Source organism: Narcine bancroftii, chromosome 1 (genome assembly GCF_036971445.1).
Source record: "Narcine bancroftii isolate sNarBan1 chromosome 1, sNarBan1.hap1, whole genome shotgun sequence".
In the NCBI taxonomy this organism is placed as follows: Eukaryota; Metazoa; Chordata; class Chondrichthyes; order Torpediniformes; family Narcinidae; genus Narcine; species Narcine bancroftii.
This window is the reverse complement of record NC_091469.1, coordinates 266832449-266851109: the sequence shown is the minus strand read 5'-3', so window position 1 is coordinate 266851109 and position 18661 is coordinate 266832449. Positions and strand designations below refer to the sequence as shown.

The window sequence follows — 18661 nt, the reverse complement described above, 5'->3', positions numbered from 1 at the left end:
CAGTGATGCAACCAGTCTGTATGCTTTCCATGGTACATGAAATTTTACAAGAGTCTCTGGTAACATACCAAATCTCTCTGTACACTTCACAAAGTATAACAGCTGGTGAGCTGCTGTCTTGATTGCAATGGCATGGAGACCCCAGGATAATTCCTCAGATGTTGACACCCAGGAACTTGAAGCTCTTGACCCTTTCCACTGCTGACCTCTTGATGAGGACATGTTCATGTTCTCCTCATTTACCCTTCCTGAAGTCTATAATCAGCTCCTTTATTTTGCAAACATTTAGTGCAAGGTTGTTGTTGTGGCACCACTCAACTGATCTATCTCCCTCCTTTACATGTTGTCACTGCCGTCTGTGATTCTGCCAACAACTGTGGTGGCATCAGCAAATTTGTAAATGGCATTTGAATTGCATGTAGTCAAGTGTATAGTTGGTGGAGCAATGGGCTGAACAGACATCCTTGAGGTGCACCTGTGTTGATCGTTATTGAGAAGGGGATGTTGTTTCTGATTCATATTGACTATGGTCTTCCAATGAGGAAGTCAATGATCTGGTTGCAGAAGGGGATGCAGAGTCCCAGGTTTTGGAGCCTGTTGACCAGTGCTGAGGGTAGGATAGTGTTGAAGGCTGAGCTGTATCAATGAAAGTGTTGTTGTAGTCTGGTTAATCCAGAGATGAGTATAGAGCCAGCAATCTTGCATCCTCTATGGAGCAATTGCAACAGTAGGCCAATTACAGTGTGTCCAGATCTTCAGTGCATGTTAAATCTGGCCATGGTTAAGCATTTCATCACAGTAGATGTGAGTGCTACTGGGCAATAATCATTGAGGCAGCTCACTCTGCTCTTGGACACCAGATTGTTTGATGCTCTTTTGAAGCAGGTGGGAACCTCCGACAGCAATGAGAGATATCAAACATATTTGTTATTATTTTGAAAGATCACAGGGATGGTGCAAGTTACCATGGAAAATTGGAAGATATTGAATATTTCCTTTGTATCAGTTATTACTGTCTATTAAAATGTTAGCAGGCTAGTCTTTTATGGGAACTACTCTTCAATAAGGCAATGGAACATTAAAATGAATGCCAGCAGAATAACTGTACTGAATACCATTAGTTTGCATCCCAGAGTTTTATAGTAGATTAAAACATATACATATTTCATCTATGATCTTCAAGGTCTTCATGATTTAGGAATCTGTACACCAGTGCTTCTCAACCTTTTTCTTTCCACTCACATAGCACTTTAAGTATTCCTTATGCCATAAGTGCTCTGTGATTAGTAACTGTTTGCTTAAGGTGGTATGTGAGTGGGAAGTGAAGGTTGAGTGAGAATCACTGTTCTAGACCCAATAGTTACTGAAATATTTTGCTTGAGAAAAATTGTAATTGGGCCATTTCTTTTGGAGTTTGAAACCGTGCACATAATGAGTCAATTACGTACAATTTAAACAGTGGTTTTCAGCCTTTTTCCTTCCACCCACATCCCACCTATGGGATAGGAAATGCTTAAAAATGGTATGTGAGTGGAAAGAAAAAGGTTGATAACCACTACTGTACACAGTAAAACTACACATTTAGCACTGCTATTTGGGAATGATGAATAAGGAAAACCAGAAAATTATGGATCAGTTAGCCCAATATGAGACTCTCATTAAAAATAGTGACTGAGTTCTTAAATTTCCAGAAGGTCAGTGAGAGTGATCATGGATTTATGAAGAATAGATATGTTCCAGTGGAGTTTTTTTTTCCTGAAGTGGTCAGGAAGCATCAAAGAACTGTATGTCATTTATGGAACAAGTAGAAGTAATTTGTGGAAATCCATCATAAAAGATTGCTAGATAAGGTTGAAATTCATGTCATTGTTAACAAACTATTGAGCTGGTTAGGAAATTGGTTTACTGCAGGAGACAGAAGAAAAATTTGTTGGATACTCAAGGTGCAGGATACAACTAGTATCAAGGAAGCATGTTCATTGGGCCACAAGTCATAACTGCATATACAACAACTTGGGAAGTGGAATTTAAAGCCAAATGAACCAATCTAGAAAATCTGATATAATTTCCCTTCAACCTAGACTGGAGAGAACAGACTAATTACTAAATAAAGTTAGAAAAAAGTGGAGATCCAAAGAGATTTGAAAGGTAACGTCCATCAATAATTATAATGTTGCATGCCATCATACAAAAATAACTTTTAAGGCTGATGGACTGGTGATTGTTACATCCAGACAACTAGAATACAAGAATATGGCAGATGAACCTCAGCTAAATAAGGTCTAGTTATACTGCACCTTGTATGCTGTGAATTATTTTGTTCACTGTAAATTTCAAAGAATACACTGGCCATGGAATGAGTGATATTACTTCAATGGTGGCTAACAGTGTTTTTAGCATTTTCAATTTTTAGCACCTGCTTGTTTTTTATTTTTATTTTTCACTTATTAGAATGATACCTGATCTCCAAAGACTAAAATTTGAGATGCAAACCAAGCAACTGCCATATTCTCAGGAAAACTAAAGTTTAAGGGATGAAAATTTCTCAGTTATCGAGTCTACATTTAGGTTAACAGAGACAAACTATTTTCATCTCATGGCATCTCTGTGATGTCAAGTATCATCTAAAATTAGTTTTTGTTTTCTGGGGTCATGCAAAGAAACAACTATATTTTCAAAGGGTAGTGGAAGTTTGGAAATCTTTCTGCAAACTGAAATTCATGCCAAGACTATTGTTAATTTTAAAAGTGAGATAAATAATTGAATTTAAGTAGAGAATATGCAAGTAAATAAAGCTGGATTGCTGCTTGGCTTTGCTCTCATTTAATAACCTTGATCTAATTTGATAGCTAATATTTGGCCTTCTATGTTCCCAGCATCCAAGTCATGGTGGGATAATTGTTAGACATTTTGTTTTGCAGTTTTTTATTATCCTATTTTCTTTTTTTTTAAAAAATGAAAGGTTAACAGCTGCAGTGGAATAAGAGAAAAATAATTGGTAAGTGATGGAAATACAATATTGGGATTTAAATAAAAGTTGAAAAGCTCAGTTAAATTTTGAGAAGTTGTTTTGAGAAAAATTTCAAAGTTTTGGGGCAGTTATTAAAATAAACTCTGAAATAAAAATTAATTTTATTCCCTGGTTTTCTGGAAAAAAATGAATTTGCCACCACAACGTAAATCTGTAAAAAATGATTACATGTGGAGAGCTCCATCTGGGCCGCTCATGGTGGTTTTGTTGCATATGGGCTGTTTTAAAAAGCACTTCATCATCATTTGCTTGTAATTTAAGGCAACTGGCTTGAAATTCAAGGGGGGTCTAGAAGACAATCCCACATATTGTACACTTGGTGAAGAAGGGTGGGGGGGGGGGGGGGAATGCAGGATTCCAAAAGAGGAAAATTGTTCTTCAGACCAGATTATTACTTGTGGGTGATTTGAACTTTCAGCACTGCATTTCCTATGTGCTTCAGTGAGACCAAAATGTTATAAAGAGAAGCATGGCATTTATGTAGAAACATTCAATTAAACTAGCACAAAGGCTAAAAGCTACAATTCACCTATTAACCAACTTCCAGCACATGTATGACGTGTCAGTCACTACAGGAAATTAAGTCCTTAATGCAACTGAAGACTTTAAATTGGGATTCTTTTATAGGAATTAAATTGACTCAATTCATCATATTGCCATCAAGAGGAAAATCCCATGTGCCCTGAATTAAATTGAGCGATTAAAAACAGAAAGCATTGGAATTATACAATAGATCTTTCAGCATCTGAAAAGAAAGAAAATATTTTAATGGCAGACAGACCAGTCAAGCTTTACAGGAGGATCATAAGGACTAAACACTTGGTTGGGGACATGTCTTTTGAACGAACTAATGTCCACCTGATATATTAACCTTTTTTCCCCCGCTCAAAATAGAGACGGGCATACTATCTAGTTTCAGTTTCACAAAACTAACCATTTCAGATTCGGACATCGTTGTTTGCTATATAGTATTTTCATTTAAATAATGCTAATTAGTTATCATCAATTACATTGAGACACTGAGTAAAATTCCATTGTGGTTAAGACATAAATCCGATGTATTGCCTGATTGCGGCAGCTTTACTTTAGGAAGCCATCAATGAACTTTGGAGAAGACAGTTAATCTCTATTACAATCCCTCACGTAGAAGCCTTCAATAATTGGTGAGAACGAAGCAGTTCCATGGAAGTTTCCCAACCAAGAAGTTTTCTCTCTTTCTAAATGATGCACAAATTATGTCATCTTCTTCTCAAAGGGGTCTATTTTACTTCGAGGGTAAGTTAAAATTTTCAAGAGTTAGAATCTTACACTGAACATTGGCAGCCCATTTGATCATGGGGAGTTCCTCAAGCATGCTCTGAATACAGTGTCACCCTATTGCAAGCATACTATGAATACTCCTATTTAAAGGCCTCACTAATGTGATTTGAACTTTTTTATGCAGCCTGCGTTGCGGGTATTTTGCGTTAATTTCCCATTACGCCGAAGCTGTGTGAAAACCACAATTGACACTTAATAATAGATGCCAAGATACAGAGGAGGATCCTGTAATAAGAGATCACTCAAAGGTTAGTTAAGGAGCTGAATTTTACGGAGGTTATATAAAACTGGAGAGGAGATGGTGATACAAGAAACTGCAGATGATGGAAGTCCTGATGTAGGCTCTTGGCCTGAAACTTCGATCATCATTTTGCCTCCATATGTGTTACTGGACCTGCCGAGTTCCTCCAACAGTTTATCTTTTTTTCAGGAGGGAATAGTGACAGGTGATTTAAGGAGTTTTTGGCATGGCCACTAAAATGCATTGAAAGATTTAAGGGGATACATTAATGTAAAGAAGACAAGGACATGGATAAAGGTTTCAGCAGTGAGATGAAAGTGAGAATAATTATTGGAAATAGAAGCAGGAAGTCTTTGGGGGGGGGAAAGGATTTCATGAGCTTGGAAACTTAGCACTGGCTCAGCTGGCAGGTTGTGACTGCAAAACACAAAAGTCTTATTGAACTTAATCTGGTCAATGATGTAGATTAATGATGTAAGTACAGAGTTGTGTTGGTGGCAGATACCAAATCAATCGTTTCAGTATTTCCAATATTGAAATGTTGGAAAGAGGAACCAAAAAGAAATTGCTGAAAACAATCAGCAAGCCAAAATAATAAAAATAATGTTTCAAGAGTAGATTGAACATTTCTGAAATACATCTTTTTAGTTTTTATGGCAGAATTGCACTGCCGGTAATCTAATAATCCGTCTTTTTAATCACTAAACATAAAGACACACAAAAATGCAACTTTAAGTTGGTTAAAACAGCATTTCATTTATTTCATTCACTGGATAACTTTAACATTGCATGGGGTGGCATGCTTAGGATAGTGATTAGTGCAATGCTATTGCAGAGCCAGCGATTGGGTTTCTAACCCGGTACAGTCTGTAAGGAGTATGTATGTTCGTCCTGTGTCCTCTGGGTGCTCCAGTTTCCTCCCACCTTTCAAAATGTATGGGGGTTGTAGGTTAATTGGGGTGTTTGGGAGGCGCAGGCTCGTGGGCTGGAAGGGCCTGTTATGTGTCTACATTTAATTGCCTTAAGAGTAGAGAGCAAATTAAGTTTACAGGACATTATGCTCTTGACTCTTGTTCTGAGTCTTTGGGTACTACAAATGGAATCGAAAACTTGAGATTGGGGCTTGGGTGCAAATTGCTTTCAAGTGACTTTCCCAATTTTCTGAATTAATAATGAAACTAGTACATTGAACTATGGAAGAAAAAACCTTCCTTTAAAGAATGGCAGTTGCCTAATTGAAAAAGGATTAAAAATATCATTGCTTCTACTGACGTAATTGCCAAGAATGGTTCTTCTCTCATTTTAACATATGACAAGGCTTGAATCTGGATGATCAATGCAACAGTCTAAAGGAATACGCAACTTGAAATTGGATTACATAACACTGACTTTTAAGTGCTATGCAATTGAAAATCAATGTTCTTCCAGGAAATTGCAAGGCAGAGACTCCCCAATATCAAGATTTTGCAGACAAACTTAAAGTAGAGGACCTGTGATGTACTGGGCTGAGTCTAATACCTTTTGCAGAGCCTTCTTTTCAGAGGTCTTGCGGTCCTGTCCCCACACCAGGCCATTCAGCAGACTTTCCACGGCACATCTGTGGAAGTTTGCCAAGGTTTTCATTGTCATACCAGATCTCTGTAAACTCCTAAGGAAGTACATGTGCTTTCTTCATAATGACATTAGGTCCAAGAAAGGTCCTCCGAGGTAGCGTCTTCCAGAAATTTAAATTTGCTCAACTTCTCCACCTCTCATACCCCCAATAATCACTGCATCGTACCCCTCTGGATTTCCCTTCCTAAAGTTTACATTCAGCTCCTTGGTTTTGGTGACATTGAGTCCGAGGCTGTTGTTAGTACACCGTTCAGCCAAGTTTTCAGTCTCTCTCCTACATGCTGACTTATCGGCCATTTTTTAAATTCAGCCCTTGCTCTGTTATTGTCAATGTTACACCATCTAAAATTCCAAACATCTATTTTCTTCACTGCTCACAATGCAAGATGCAAAGGCTTCTTTCGATTCTTAATCCTATGTTTTCTTGGGAATAAGGGTAGTAACAAGAGGAGAACACCATATCTCCAGCTTCCCTTTCATGTCACGTCTAATAAATTGTTGCAAGTCTATACCCTGAGAATCCCATTTTATTACCTTTAATTTACCTTGTGTTGGTAAAGGATGATTATTAATGCATATTAAAGAAAATTTATAAATGGTCAATTAAAAAGCACAAGCAAATCCCATCAATAAGAAAAACAAATCAAAGCATTTCATAATTTTCCTAAAACATTTAAAAGGTGGTCAAGTACATATTCTGAAGCTATGTGCTTTGCTCTCAATGCATACCACATGAGGAGCAATTGTCTTCCTAGTCCTCAGTAAGAATAACTAGACCTTTCCACATGGTTAAGAAAGGAAGACATAGAGTTTTTTTTTTCTGAGATGATTGGAATACAAAATGCTCCATCTCAATATGCTGACCCAATGCAGGTTGTCCTGATTTTGGTTCCCAGAGCTGACTCCCACTGATTCAACCAACTCCTCAATCCCAATTTAGGTTCTGGCTTTTCTTGCATAAATAAAACCTTACATATTTTGCATTGAAGCATTGCATATTTTTTAAGGAAATTGGTTAACTGGCCACAAATATGGAGCATGCAGAATGGATTGTCAGTGTTCTCCCTGAGCCCAGAAAAACATGAACCAGCACAAAAGTTAACACAATTCTACTGTTAATTCTTTTCCTTGCACTAACAATATCCACATTGTGACAACTTGCTATTTCTGATTAGTACGGCAGAATAACAGGGAATTTCAAAATTGCCTCTCATCCATCAGCTTGAAATAACCTGATCGTAAACAAATGAAAATTATGGCAAACACCTCTATTGAACTACTTAACAATTTCATTAATCAGCTTTTTTTTCTCTGAATGTTTTTCTTTCATGGAGAGAATACAGTGAAGATTTGCCAGGATGATTCCAGAAATGCAAGGGCTAACATGTGAGGAATGCATAGCAGCTCTTGGAGTATAGAAGAATGAGAGGGGATCTCATAGAAGCATTTCAAATGCTGAGGGTATTGGACAGAGTAGATGTGAATAAAATGTTTCCCTTAGTGGGTGAATCCAGGACAAGAGGGCACAGACTTTGAATTAGAAGGTACCCATTTAAAACACAGATGAGGTGAAATTTCTTTAGCTAGCGAGTGTGGATTTGTGAAATTCATTGCCACATTCAGCTGTGGAGGCCAGATCATTGGGGGAGTTTAAGGGAGAGATTGATAGGTGTCTAATTTAGTCAAGGTATCAAGTGATATGGGGAAAAATGCTGGAACTTAGAACTAGATGTGAAAACAGTTTAGGTCGGGGTGGATTTATAGAGCAGACTTGATGGGCTGAATGGCCTACTTCTGTTCCTTTTTCTTAGTGTTTGAAAGCACATCTGTTATGATGGCACCAGTCACCCGGGTTTGAATCTGGCGCAGTCCATAAGGAGTTTGTATGTTTCCCCCACACGTGCATGGGTTCTCCTCCATGTGCTCCAGTTTCCTCCCACTCTCCAAAAACGTATGATGTTTGTAGGCCAAATGGTGTATTTGGTTGGCATAGGCTTGTGCATTGCTCAGCCTCGTTTCTGTGCTAAATTTAAATTGAATTTAATGGTCTATACACCTAAATCCCCACCTTAATCTGAGCCACTTTCAACAATTGCAACCAGGAGCTTTCATCAGATTCTCACCCAGCTTATTATTTTTGCCTGCAACAATGTGGCCAGACTTGTGGATAGTAGCTGGCGTCCAGAGCAATTGCATTCTAAATCCAGCCTGACAGGTGAAGAAAACTCAATTTATACTCAATGGAACTTGCTCTGAAAATTCCTCAATCCTTTACATTCATTTCATTATTTTCAGTTGATTTATAATTTATTTTATCCCTAATTCACCAATTTCAGGTTTATTTGTCCCCTGATGTAACCAGGATATTTTCTGGCTGTTTGGTTTAACATTGTACAGGAGGTTGAGAGGACCTTAGAGAGGTCTGAATGGTTGAGTAGCACCTAGCTATCTTTTTTAAATAAAATGTGTATCCTTCAAGGAGGAAATAGTTGAGGCAGAGTCAATTCTTTCATTTAAGAGGAGGTTGGATATATACATAGATAGGAGGGGTTTGGAGGGTTATGGGTGGAGAATAGGCGGGGGGATCTAGTGGAGTTGTTTGGGTGAACCGACGTGGACTTGAAGGGCCAAGATGGCCTGTTTCCATGCCATAAACTGTTACATGTTATATGGAAGTTGTTATCCCCATCTGGTCTGTTTCTGCAGTCAGAGATTAACTGTCAGTTGCCCCTCAATAACTAGGAAATGACCAAATTGTACAAACAACAAAAAAAAAGGAAAGAAGGTTGGGAAATAAATGCAATCGTGACAAGATCGGTCACATTCTGAAAATAAAAAATAAAAAATAAAATAACTGGTTTTAAAAAAAATTATTTTGCTTTATTAAAAATAATGTCATTTAGCAGGGTTCAATCCCCTTGTTTGCTGTGAGCCTGTTATGAAGCTCCTTCCCTGTACCCTTCAGCTTCATACTTTTTTCTCCATCTTTAAAACAAGGAAAAGTTTTCAGTCATCATTTTTAACTCCTCCCTCCAAGGCTTGCCATCCATTTCCTTACTCTCTGAGAAGTGCTTTTGGGCATTCTTGTATGAAAGACACATTTGAAAGAAATTTGTTTTGTTTTCTATGCTAGATCTTCCATGGTCCAATGACTACTGTTTGGCTTCCTCAGTCTACAAGCTTAATTCCTTAACAATCTAGTAAAGGAATCTGTCTGACTTCTTGGGTGGTCTTGTGTGTACATTCAATTTTTCTTCCATCCATAAAACCTTTATCTTTTGCAGAAGATGATTTAAAACTAAAACATGAATCCAAATCCCAGATTCAACGGTGGCCTTTGCCAGTGACAAGATCAGACACATTTCACGGGGAGGAGAAGTTATCAGAGGGAGCTGTAGAAAATTGAAAATGCAGAAGTGAGAACAGTAAATGCTGCAAATACTTAGGAGGTCAGCACAGTTAGCAAAGAGGATGGCACGGTTAGCTACAGCACCAATTACTGTGCTTAGAATCCAGCACTGTCTGTAAGGAGTATGAATGTTCTCCCAGTGTCTGCTTGGGTTTCTACAAAGTGGAAAATTTATAACGAGATGACAATTTTTGCATTGCAAACACTAAGCATCATGCAATGGTTTGTGGTGTGCCCCCACAATTAGTAAGCCAAAAATGAATCAGAATTAGAATTTATTGTCTTGAACATGTCACGAAATTCATTGAAATGAAAGCGATCACCATATGATGACATGGGAAAGAAATAGATTCGTCAATGACTGATGTGGACCAGTATATTGCAGAAGGAAGTCACTTTGAAGAAGAGTGGGGGAAGATGGCTTTGTTTGTGGTATTATGCTAGAGGTGTCTGAAAAGACATTGAATATGGAGGATGGGGTTGTGGTGAAAGAAGACAAGGGAGGAAGAGACGACAGTAGTGCTTCAGATAACAGAAGGCATATGTTTGAGGGCTCTGTAAATCATAGTAGAGGAGTATCCTCAGTTGAGAAGATAACTGATCGGAACACCACTCCATTCTAAGTATTCAAGGTATCCATTAAACACAATTACAATGGAGATGGTAAACCAAGGTACAAGGTGTGAGGAAGTGTAGTCAATATAATGTTCCTTTGCAAATTCAGTACAACTGCAATCGGGATAAAATAAAGTATGACTAGGTAACAACATCAGCTCTGATGAGTAACCAGAGAGTTATCATCCCGACCTGTTGAGCTGTGGAGAAGTAGATGTGGGCTCATATTATTGTCCAGTTCTCATACTTAGTTCTAATTTTTGTCCAGTTTTCATCATGTTTGGTAACTAATGCTGAATAATTGCTCACTAAATCTTTGTCTCTCCAAAACGTTATCTTTTGGAATCTCCCGGTTACAGATCCAAACCATGAACATCAGCAGCCTATTCCACCATAACAGTAATCATAATGATCTAATTAATATCCTCAACCCCCCCCCCACCCCCCCTGCACCAAATGACCACTTAGCAGCTTTGCAATGGACAGATTAGTTTATTTTACTTACCTCTGTGGAGTGGGGAGGGTAAGGCTAATTATAATGGCAGTAAAACTTCCACCACCCCATATTTGTTGTTGCCATATGCAAACCATCAAACATCATGAGTCACAGTTCCATATTAAGCAATGTATTAATCAACTAAGAGAATCTTAAAAGACCTGGTGAGAATAGATTTGAGCCTACAGCCCTTCGCTTCCTCGCATCTTTGACTATGTACTGAAATCCTGCTGTGGAGCTCAAGTCTGCATTCTGTCCGGACATGACAGTTGTGTTAACCAAAGAGAAACTGACACACAGACATGGTACAGTAAATCTTATTGTAACACCAATCTGCCAAATACATTCAACAGGAGACGAGTGCAAACTCGTGCATTTGGCATAATTTTGAACTTTTAGGTTTCCTTCCTTTAACTCTACACTTGAGAAAATTTGCCTAAAAGAGCTAATTAATTATACTGTAAAGATGAACTGTCAAAAACAATGCCACTCCTTTCCAGTAGTGAAATTATAAAGAGTACAGCTGTGCATTTTAAAAATTATAAAAATAAAACACCTCCGGGTCCTTGCTGACGGAGAAATGGTCCACAGAGTAAATACATGAGATACCAAAGAACACATAATATTTTTCAATGCATCTGTTCCAGCCTGCAGCTAGATTCCAAAGTATCAGATAATACTGTGTCAGCTTCTTGATGGAATTGCCAACACAAAAGAATTAGTGCTCAGGGAGAATGCTGAACGCAATATGCCGAAGTAGGGACCTCTGTTTCCTCATAGCTCAGACATGCAGACAAATATCTATTCACTGTGAATTGATGTAGTTTATTTATGACAGCAATTGAGATACTGACATTCTTTTCAATAATATAATGTAACAATTAAACCCTGCAAGCGCTTATCTTTTTTAAATGCAGCCTATTCTTTGTAGGAATAGGAGTAGGTCATTCAGTCCAAAGTTTATTCAACCATTAATATTTGATCATGCCTGATGTGTAAATAACGGTCTATGTTCACTAAACAAAAATCTGATAGGCCTATTGTTCATGGTGCAACTTAATATTTCATTGCATTTCCCTTAGTTAAGTCCATGTTTATTAATGACATAATTACTCTAGTTATCACTTTTAACATGCTTGTAGTGAATTGAAACAAATTGTTGAATGCATCCATGGAACTCCACTCAGAGGTTCTCAAATATCCACCACATTTTAAATTTTACATAAGTTCAAGTTTATTTGTTAATTTGTTAATGGAATGTACCATTACAACCTGACAAAACACACATACAGATGTCACACTCTCACATACAAATGATACATATACACAGTACATATGTACATATATTAAAATAAACTTAATATCTAGTAGAATCGCAGAGAGTTGTTTCAGTAGACATTCAGCGTTCTCACTGCCTGCGGGAAGAAGCTGTTCCTTAGCCTCGTGGTTCTGCCTCTGATCCTCCTGTATGTTTTTCCCGACGGGAGTACTGTGGCTGGAAGATGCTGTGTCCAGGGTGGTAGGGGTCTTTCCTGATTTTGAAAGCACTCTTTAAGCAATGATCCCAGTAAATCCCATCAATGGGATAGGTGGATGTGGTTGGGGGGCGGGGGCGGGTGGTGTTAGGTGTGTAGGAGACCCTAGTGATCTTCTCTCCCAATTTTATGGTCTTGTGGATTGACCTCCAATCAGATGCTCTACATTACCCGTACCACACTGTGATGCAGCTGGACAGGTTGATCTCTAAGAAAGTGCAGTCACTGTTGTGTCTTTCTGACAAGTGAGGAGATGTTGGGTGTCCAGGATAAATGTCCACTCTCTCCTCTACCAAGCTATTAATGTGTAGTGGAGGTTCGTCATCTCTGATCCACCTGAAGTCCACAATCATCTCCTTTGTCTTTACCATGTTGAGACTTGGGTTCGTATTCTCACACCATTTCACAAGATATTCCACCTCTTCGATTTTTCGACTCATTGTTATTGTTGCCAACTACTGTCATGTCATCTGCAAATTTGATGACTCTGTTAGAGCCAGATCTTATGCTGCAGTGGGTAGGTCAGTAGTGTGGACAGGAGTGGACTGAGCACACAGCTATGAGATGCACCAGTGCTTGGTGTGATGTTCTGCTGCCAATCTAAACTAACTGTGGTCTTTCTGATAGGAGTATTACAGAGAGGGGTGTTGAGTCCCAGTAAAGACAGCTTCTCTACCAGCCTCGGGGGCATGATTGTATTAAGTGCAAAGTTGATAGCAATAAACGGCAGCCTGGTGGGTCAGTGCAGAGTAGAGGGACAATGCTAATGACATCATTAATGGAACAGTTCCATCTACAGGTGAATTGAAATGGGTCCAATATCTCTGAGTCCCTCCAGTATTTCATTATATAACTGGAGTCAACTTTGACCAGAGATGTATTTTAACTAATCAAGACAATACTTTGAAATAAACACAAGGCACTCTGTAATAAGCATTGCATTACCTACCTTCCACAAGGATCAAGTGAAAGCGTGTTAATGGTTCAATTCCTATACCTCACCACTGGACATCAGCAGTACAGTGCTAAATTATTTGTGATATATAAGATGCACAAAAATAACTCACCATGTTTATTTTGATAACAGTTCCCTCTTCAATCTCCATCAGCCAAGACCAGCTTTAAAGATCCCATTAAGAAATACATCATCCTAACATATGTTTCTGTTTTTTAAAGACAATGGGTCAGAGTCTTTGAATTCCTCAGCTGTCATTGTTGTGGAAGCCACATAAGCATAGGGCAGGCATGGTTCAAGAAGAAGACTTACTTACCTATCCAGTTCCACTGGAGATCGAATATAAAAGCAGTTCCATCAGTTTTGCTCAGGTCTCACAGATTATGTGCCAAATGCAGAAAAATTGGGGATCACCTGAAATGTCAACTTGGTCACTATGAATGAGCTGGGCTGAAGACCTGATCCAGGGAATGTCAACTTGGTCAGTATGAATGAGCTGGGCTGAAGACATGTTCCATGGAATGTCAACTTGGTCAGTATGAATGAGCTGGGCTGAAGACCTGTTCCATAGAATGTCAACATGGTCAGTATGAATGAGCTGGGCTGAAGACCTGTTCCAAGGAATGTCAACTTGGTCAGTATGAATGAGCTGGGTTGAAGACCTGTTCCATGGAATATCAACTTGGTCAGTATAAATTAGCTGGGCTGAAGACATGTTCCATGGAATGTCAACTTGGTCAGTATGAATGAGCTGGGCTGAAGACCTGTTCCATAGAATGTCAATATGGTCAGTATGAATGAGCTGCATGAAGACCTGTTCCATGGAATGTCAACTTGGTCAGTATGAATGAGCTGGGCTGAAGACCTGTTCCATGGAATGTCAACTTGGTCAGTATGAATGAGCTGGGCTGAAGACCTGTTCCATGGAATGTCAACTTGGTCAGTATGAATGAGCTGGGCTGAAGACCTGTTCCATGGAATGTCATCTTGGTCAGTATGAATGAGCTGGACTGAAGACCTGTTCCATGGAATGTCAACTTGGTCAGTATGAATGAGCTGGGCTGAAGACCTGTTCCATGGAATGTCAACTTGGTCAGTATGAATGAGCTGGGCTGAAGACCTGTTCCATGGTGTATAGCTCAGTTTCTCTTTATTCTGACTTTAAATCGACCCATTCAGCAGCACTGAACAGTGAAAACAGCAGTGAGAGCAACAATCTTTTGCATCCAATATTAATATTATTTCAATTTGGGTTGAATAGCTCTGGCATGTATTTACATCACATCCACTGAGCTATAGCCACTGGTTCCATTTGTATGAACTCAGCAAGCATAGCAATGAGGAGAGATGCAGCAGATAATGCCCTCAACCCATATTCAATCCACACCTGGCCCAGACTCAAAATGGGCAGGGAAATAGAGGCAATAAATTTCACAATAAAACTTTGAAGATATGGCTAGTTGAGAGATTGTTTCATTACTTCTATTATGACATTCAAACTTTTAAACAGCTATACAGTGGCTAAACTTGAAAGGGGATGTACAGAAAGCACTTTAAGCACATTCTTCAACTATAGGAATGTTTTGAAGAAATTTTACTTGTATTGCAGAGCCTTGTCCTTTGGCAACGTTTACCCGAATACACAAAACATGGAGTTTGCATGTTCCCAGGTGGCTTTGCACATGGTGATTGACAGGTTAATACGCTGTAGTAAATTGGCCCTGGTGTTGATGGGCAATATGAGAAGCAGGGAGTCAATAATGGAAGTGGGAGAGAGAGTGGGTTACAGAAAAATAATGGGAGGGGAAATAGCCAGTAGTGATTTGATAGGCTGAATAGCCGCCTTCTGTGTCATTATGACATAAAGAAAAACATACTTCTGCCATTATTATTTTTCATTGCCAAACATTTAAACCCTTTTGTTCTGAACTCCTTGACTTCTTGCATGAGGACTGTTTCCAAGGTGCCATGTCTCTATGTTAGCCTCAATAGGAACTGCTGGCAGACTGCAGTCTAATCATCTTCTTGAATCATCCTCCAGACACCTCAATCAGTAACTCAGAGCTTGAACCCTTCTGCTTCAGAACCCAGAATTGCTGATGCCAAATGTGACTTTGACCAATTGGCTCTCTGTATATCTTGATCTAAGAATGATAAAATGTAACTTGATTAATAATGTTAGGATAACCTGCAAAGCCATAGTTTTAAAGCCCAGTAATCAATATTGTTACCATCTGGATAAATGATGAGTTATTCAGTTGCAATTCCTCTATTTGCTGCTTTAACCAAGGCATTCAATATCAATTGAATGATTATTTTATTAAACAGAAAACATAAGAGCATCTCACAGATGCTTTTAAACACTGCTCCTGTAATATCACTGATTCTTAATTTTCAGCTTTTGATCTTTCTTTCCTTCTCCCTCCCTCTTCCAATTTATTATTTTCCATGGGAACAGCATGCCACTAAGAATCTTTCCATCAGTCGGAGGGCCAAAATACTTGGGCAACTGTATCTTCCCGATGTATCCATCAACAGTTGATCATCAAGGCACTTCAAAGTTTATTCAATTCTCCCTTCCCCTTTCATCCCATTGTCGAGAGAACATCCACCAGAGCTACATACTCCACCTACTGGCCTGACTGCTAACTTATAAAAGTCAGTCACTGATGTGGTTCTGGAACATGAGCCTACAAAACATAATGCGATAGATCATCATTTCTTGCTAATCACAGTACCATCAACTAAAATATGGTTCCTGTGATCCATGATTTGCCAACGTGCTTTCTATAATCCTCTGACTGACCATAACATTTTTTCCTCGGAGAGAGTTAAAAGATTTTCAAAATAGTAACAATATCTCAAAAATTTGACAACAAGCCACAAATATTCAACAATTGGTCAAGGGGATACACAAGAAAATAGGAGCAGGGGGACTCACCAGAGCCCTCAATCCTCTCCCACCATTGAATATGATCTTGACGTCAATTACTCGCTATATCAGTTCCTCATAATGTTTGACTTTCAAATAAATTGTTGACCTTTTAAACAAAGATGAGAGGCATTGATCATGTGGATAGTCAGAGGCTTTTTCTCAGAGCTGAAATGGTTGCCCAAAGAGGACACAGGTTTAAGGTGCTGGAGTAGATACAGAGGAGATATCTGGTGTAAGTTTTTGGGTGCGTAGAATGGGCTGTTGGCAACGGTGGTGGAGGTGGATATGATAAAGACTTTTGGATAGGTACATAAAGCTTAGAAAAATAGAGGGCTATGGGTAAGCCTAGTAAAAGGTAGGGACATGTTCGATACAACTTTATGGGCCAAAGGGCCTGGATTGTACTGTAGGTTTCTACGTGTTTATGTTTCTCCTTGAGCAAGTGGGAACCTCTGACTGCCACAACAAGAGGATGAAAATTCCCATGAATCCTCTGGCTAGATGGTTGCCGCAGATTTTGAGTACCCTGCTGTGTATGCCATCGGGACCTGATCCTCTGCAAGGGTTCACCCTCTTGAATGATGTTCTGACGTTGCCGTCAGAGACAGATATCACCAGGTCCTCAGCCTTTTCAGGGATTCTAGTAGGCACTGTTTGCTTCTTCTTCTCATAGCAGGCATAGAACGTGTTCAGCTCAGTGGGTAGTGAAGCATTGCAGCCATCTATGGTGTTTTCCCTCGCTTTGTAGGCTGTAATGGCCTGCACACCCTGCCATAGCTGGCATGTAACTGTTTCTAGCTTCCTCCAGAATTGCCACTTTGCTTCAGAGATGGCCTTCCGCAGGTCGTACCTGGACTTCTTGTAAAAATCTCAATACCCAGCCTTAAATGCCCTTGTTCTCACCCTCAGAAGGGTTGCAGATTCTCTGATTCATCCAGGGCTTCTGGCTGGGGAACACCTAGTATTTGTACATGGGCACACACTCATCCATGCAGGTCTTGATGAAGTCAATGACACCTGTTGAATATTCATTCAATGGATGAACATGTTCCAGTCCATGAATTCAAAGCAGCCCTGCAGACGCTCCTCCGCCACCCTCGACCATACTTTCACTGTCGTCGCCACTTGTGCTGTAGTCCTCTGCTAGTATGCGAGAAGTAGAAGTACGGCATTTTTCATGGTGGTATAGCAGTGGTCAAGTGTGTTGGTTCCGCTAGTCTTGCTTACGGCGTGTTGGTGATAGTTTGTCAGAGACTTCTTCAGATTGGCCTGATTGAAGTCTCCCTCAATGATCAGGAAGGCATTAGGATGTGCTGCCTCATGGCTGTTTATCACAGTGCTCAGTCCCTCCAGTGCCACCCTGACGTTAGCCTGTGGCAGAATGTACACTGCAACTAGGATGATGGCGATGAACTCCCTCGGCAGGTAGAATGAGCAACACTTGATCGCCAGAAGTTCCAGGTCAGGGGAGCAGGTCTAGGACATGTCTATCATGTCTGTCACCACCATGAATTGATGATGACTCAAGCACTGCCTCCCCTGGTTTTTCCAGATGCCAGTGTTAGATCAGTACAATGGAGGGTGAGGCCCTTGGGTTGCAGCACCACGTCTGGAATGTTTGCTTTGTCCAACCTAATTTGATGACCCTCACATGTTGCACTAAGAATGTGAGCAATTTTCATATGAAATTTGTAGTTAACGATGGTTAATGATGTGAGAAAATAACATAATATGGCTCAGTTTTGCAGCTGGTGTATTTAGGAGAAGGTGAAATTAGTTAATAATTATTTAAAGCAACATCACAGCAAAGAAGAAATAGGATCAAAATAAAGAAAAATTTTTGCTTTCAGATAAATTATATTCTATGAAATCCCAATTATAGTTTGTTCATTTTTAAGCTGTCATTTCATTGTAAAAATCAGCAATTATTAACTGCATACTTCTAACAGGTTTAGATTAAATAATTTAACTTGGCTTGTATTAGGCAACTGACACCAGAAATATGTTCCATGCATTACAGGCAAGATTTTAGATTTGTGTATGCAAACAGAAACAATAATAAACCCCTGTTAGAATTGCCATCTCATTTAAATCCTGTCATGTCAATACAAGGACTCACAGTTCGGCGGGCAGCAACCTCCTTTGAAGAAGACCGCAGAGCCCACCTCACTGACAAAAGACAAAGGAGGAAAAACCCAACGCCCAACCCCAACCCACCAATTTTCCCTTGCAACCGCTGCAACTGTGTCTGCCTGTCCCACATCGGACTTGTCAGCCACAAACAAGCCTGCAGCTGACGTGGACATTACCCCTCCATAAATCTTTGTCCGCGAAGCCAAGCCAAAGAAAGAACTACATGAAATAACAGGTTAACAGCTATATTCAGGTATGAATTAATTAAGAACACAAGAAGTAAAAGCAGGACTTATTAATTTAGTCCATCAAGTCGGCTCTACTATTCAACAAGATTATGGTCAATCTTCTGCCAATGCCATTTTCTTCATATAGTG

The 18661-nt window shown here is 39.4% G+C and overlaps 1 protein-coding gene across 7 annotated transcripts in view; it reads right to left on the bottom strand.

Annotated features, from left to right (window-relative positions):
• The window catches only part of LOC138742820 (ethanolamine kinase 1-like), a 369247-nt gene that overhangs the window by 58741 nt on the left and 291845 nt on the right, over positions 1-18661 (bottom strand). The window contains exon 7 of one of the 7 annotated variants that reach the window (XM_069897747.1): positions 14365-15360. The exons of the other annotated variants lie outside the window; for them this stretch is intronic. Coding sequence (XP_069753848.1) covers positions 15247-15360 — 114 coding nt within the window. The 3' untranslated portion in view covers positions 14365-15246. Of the gene's footprint in view, positions 1-14364; positions 15361-18661 lie in introns of those variants that run through there. 7 annotated transcript variants of the gene reach the window in all.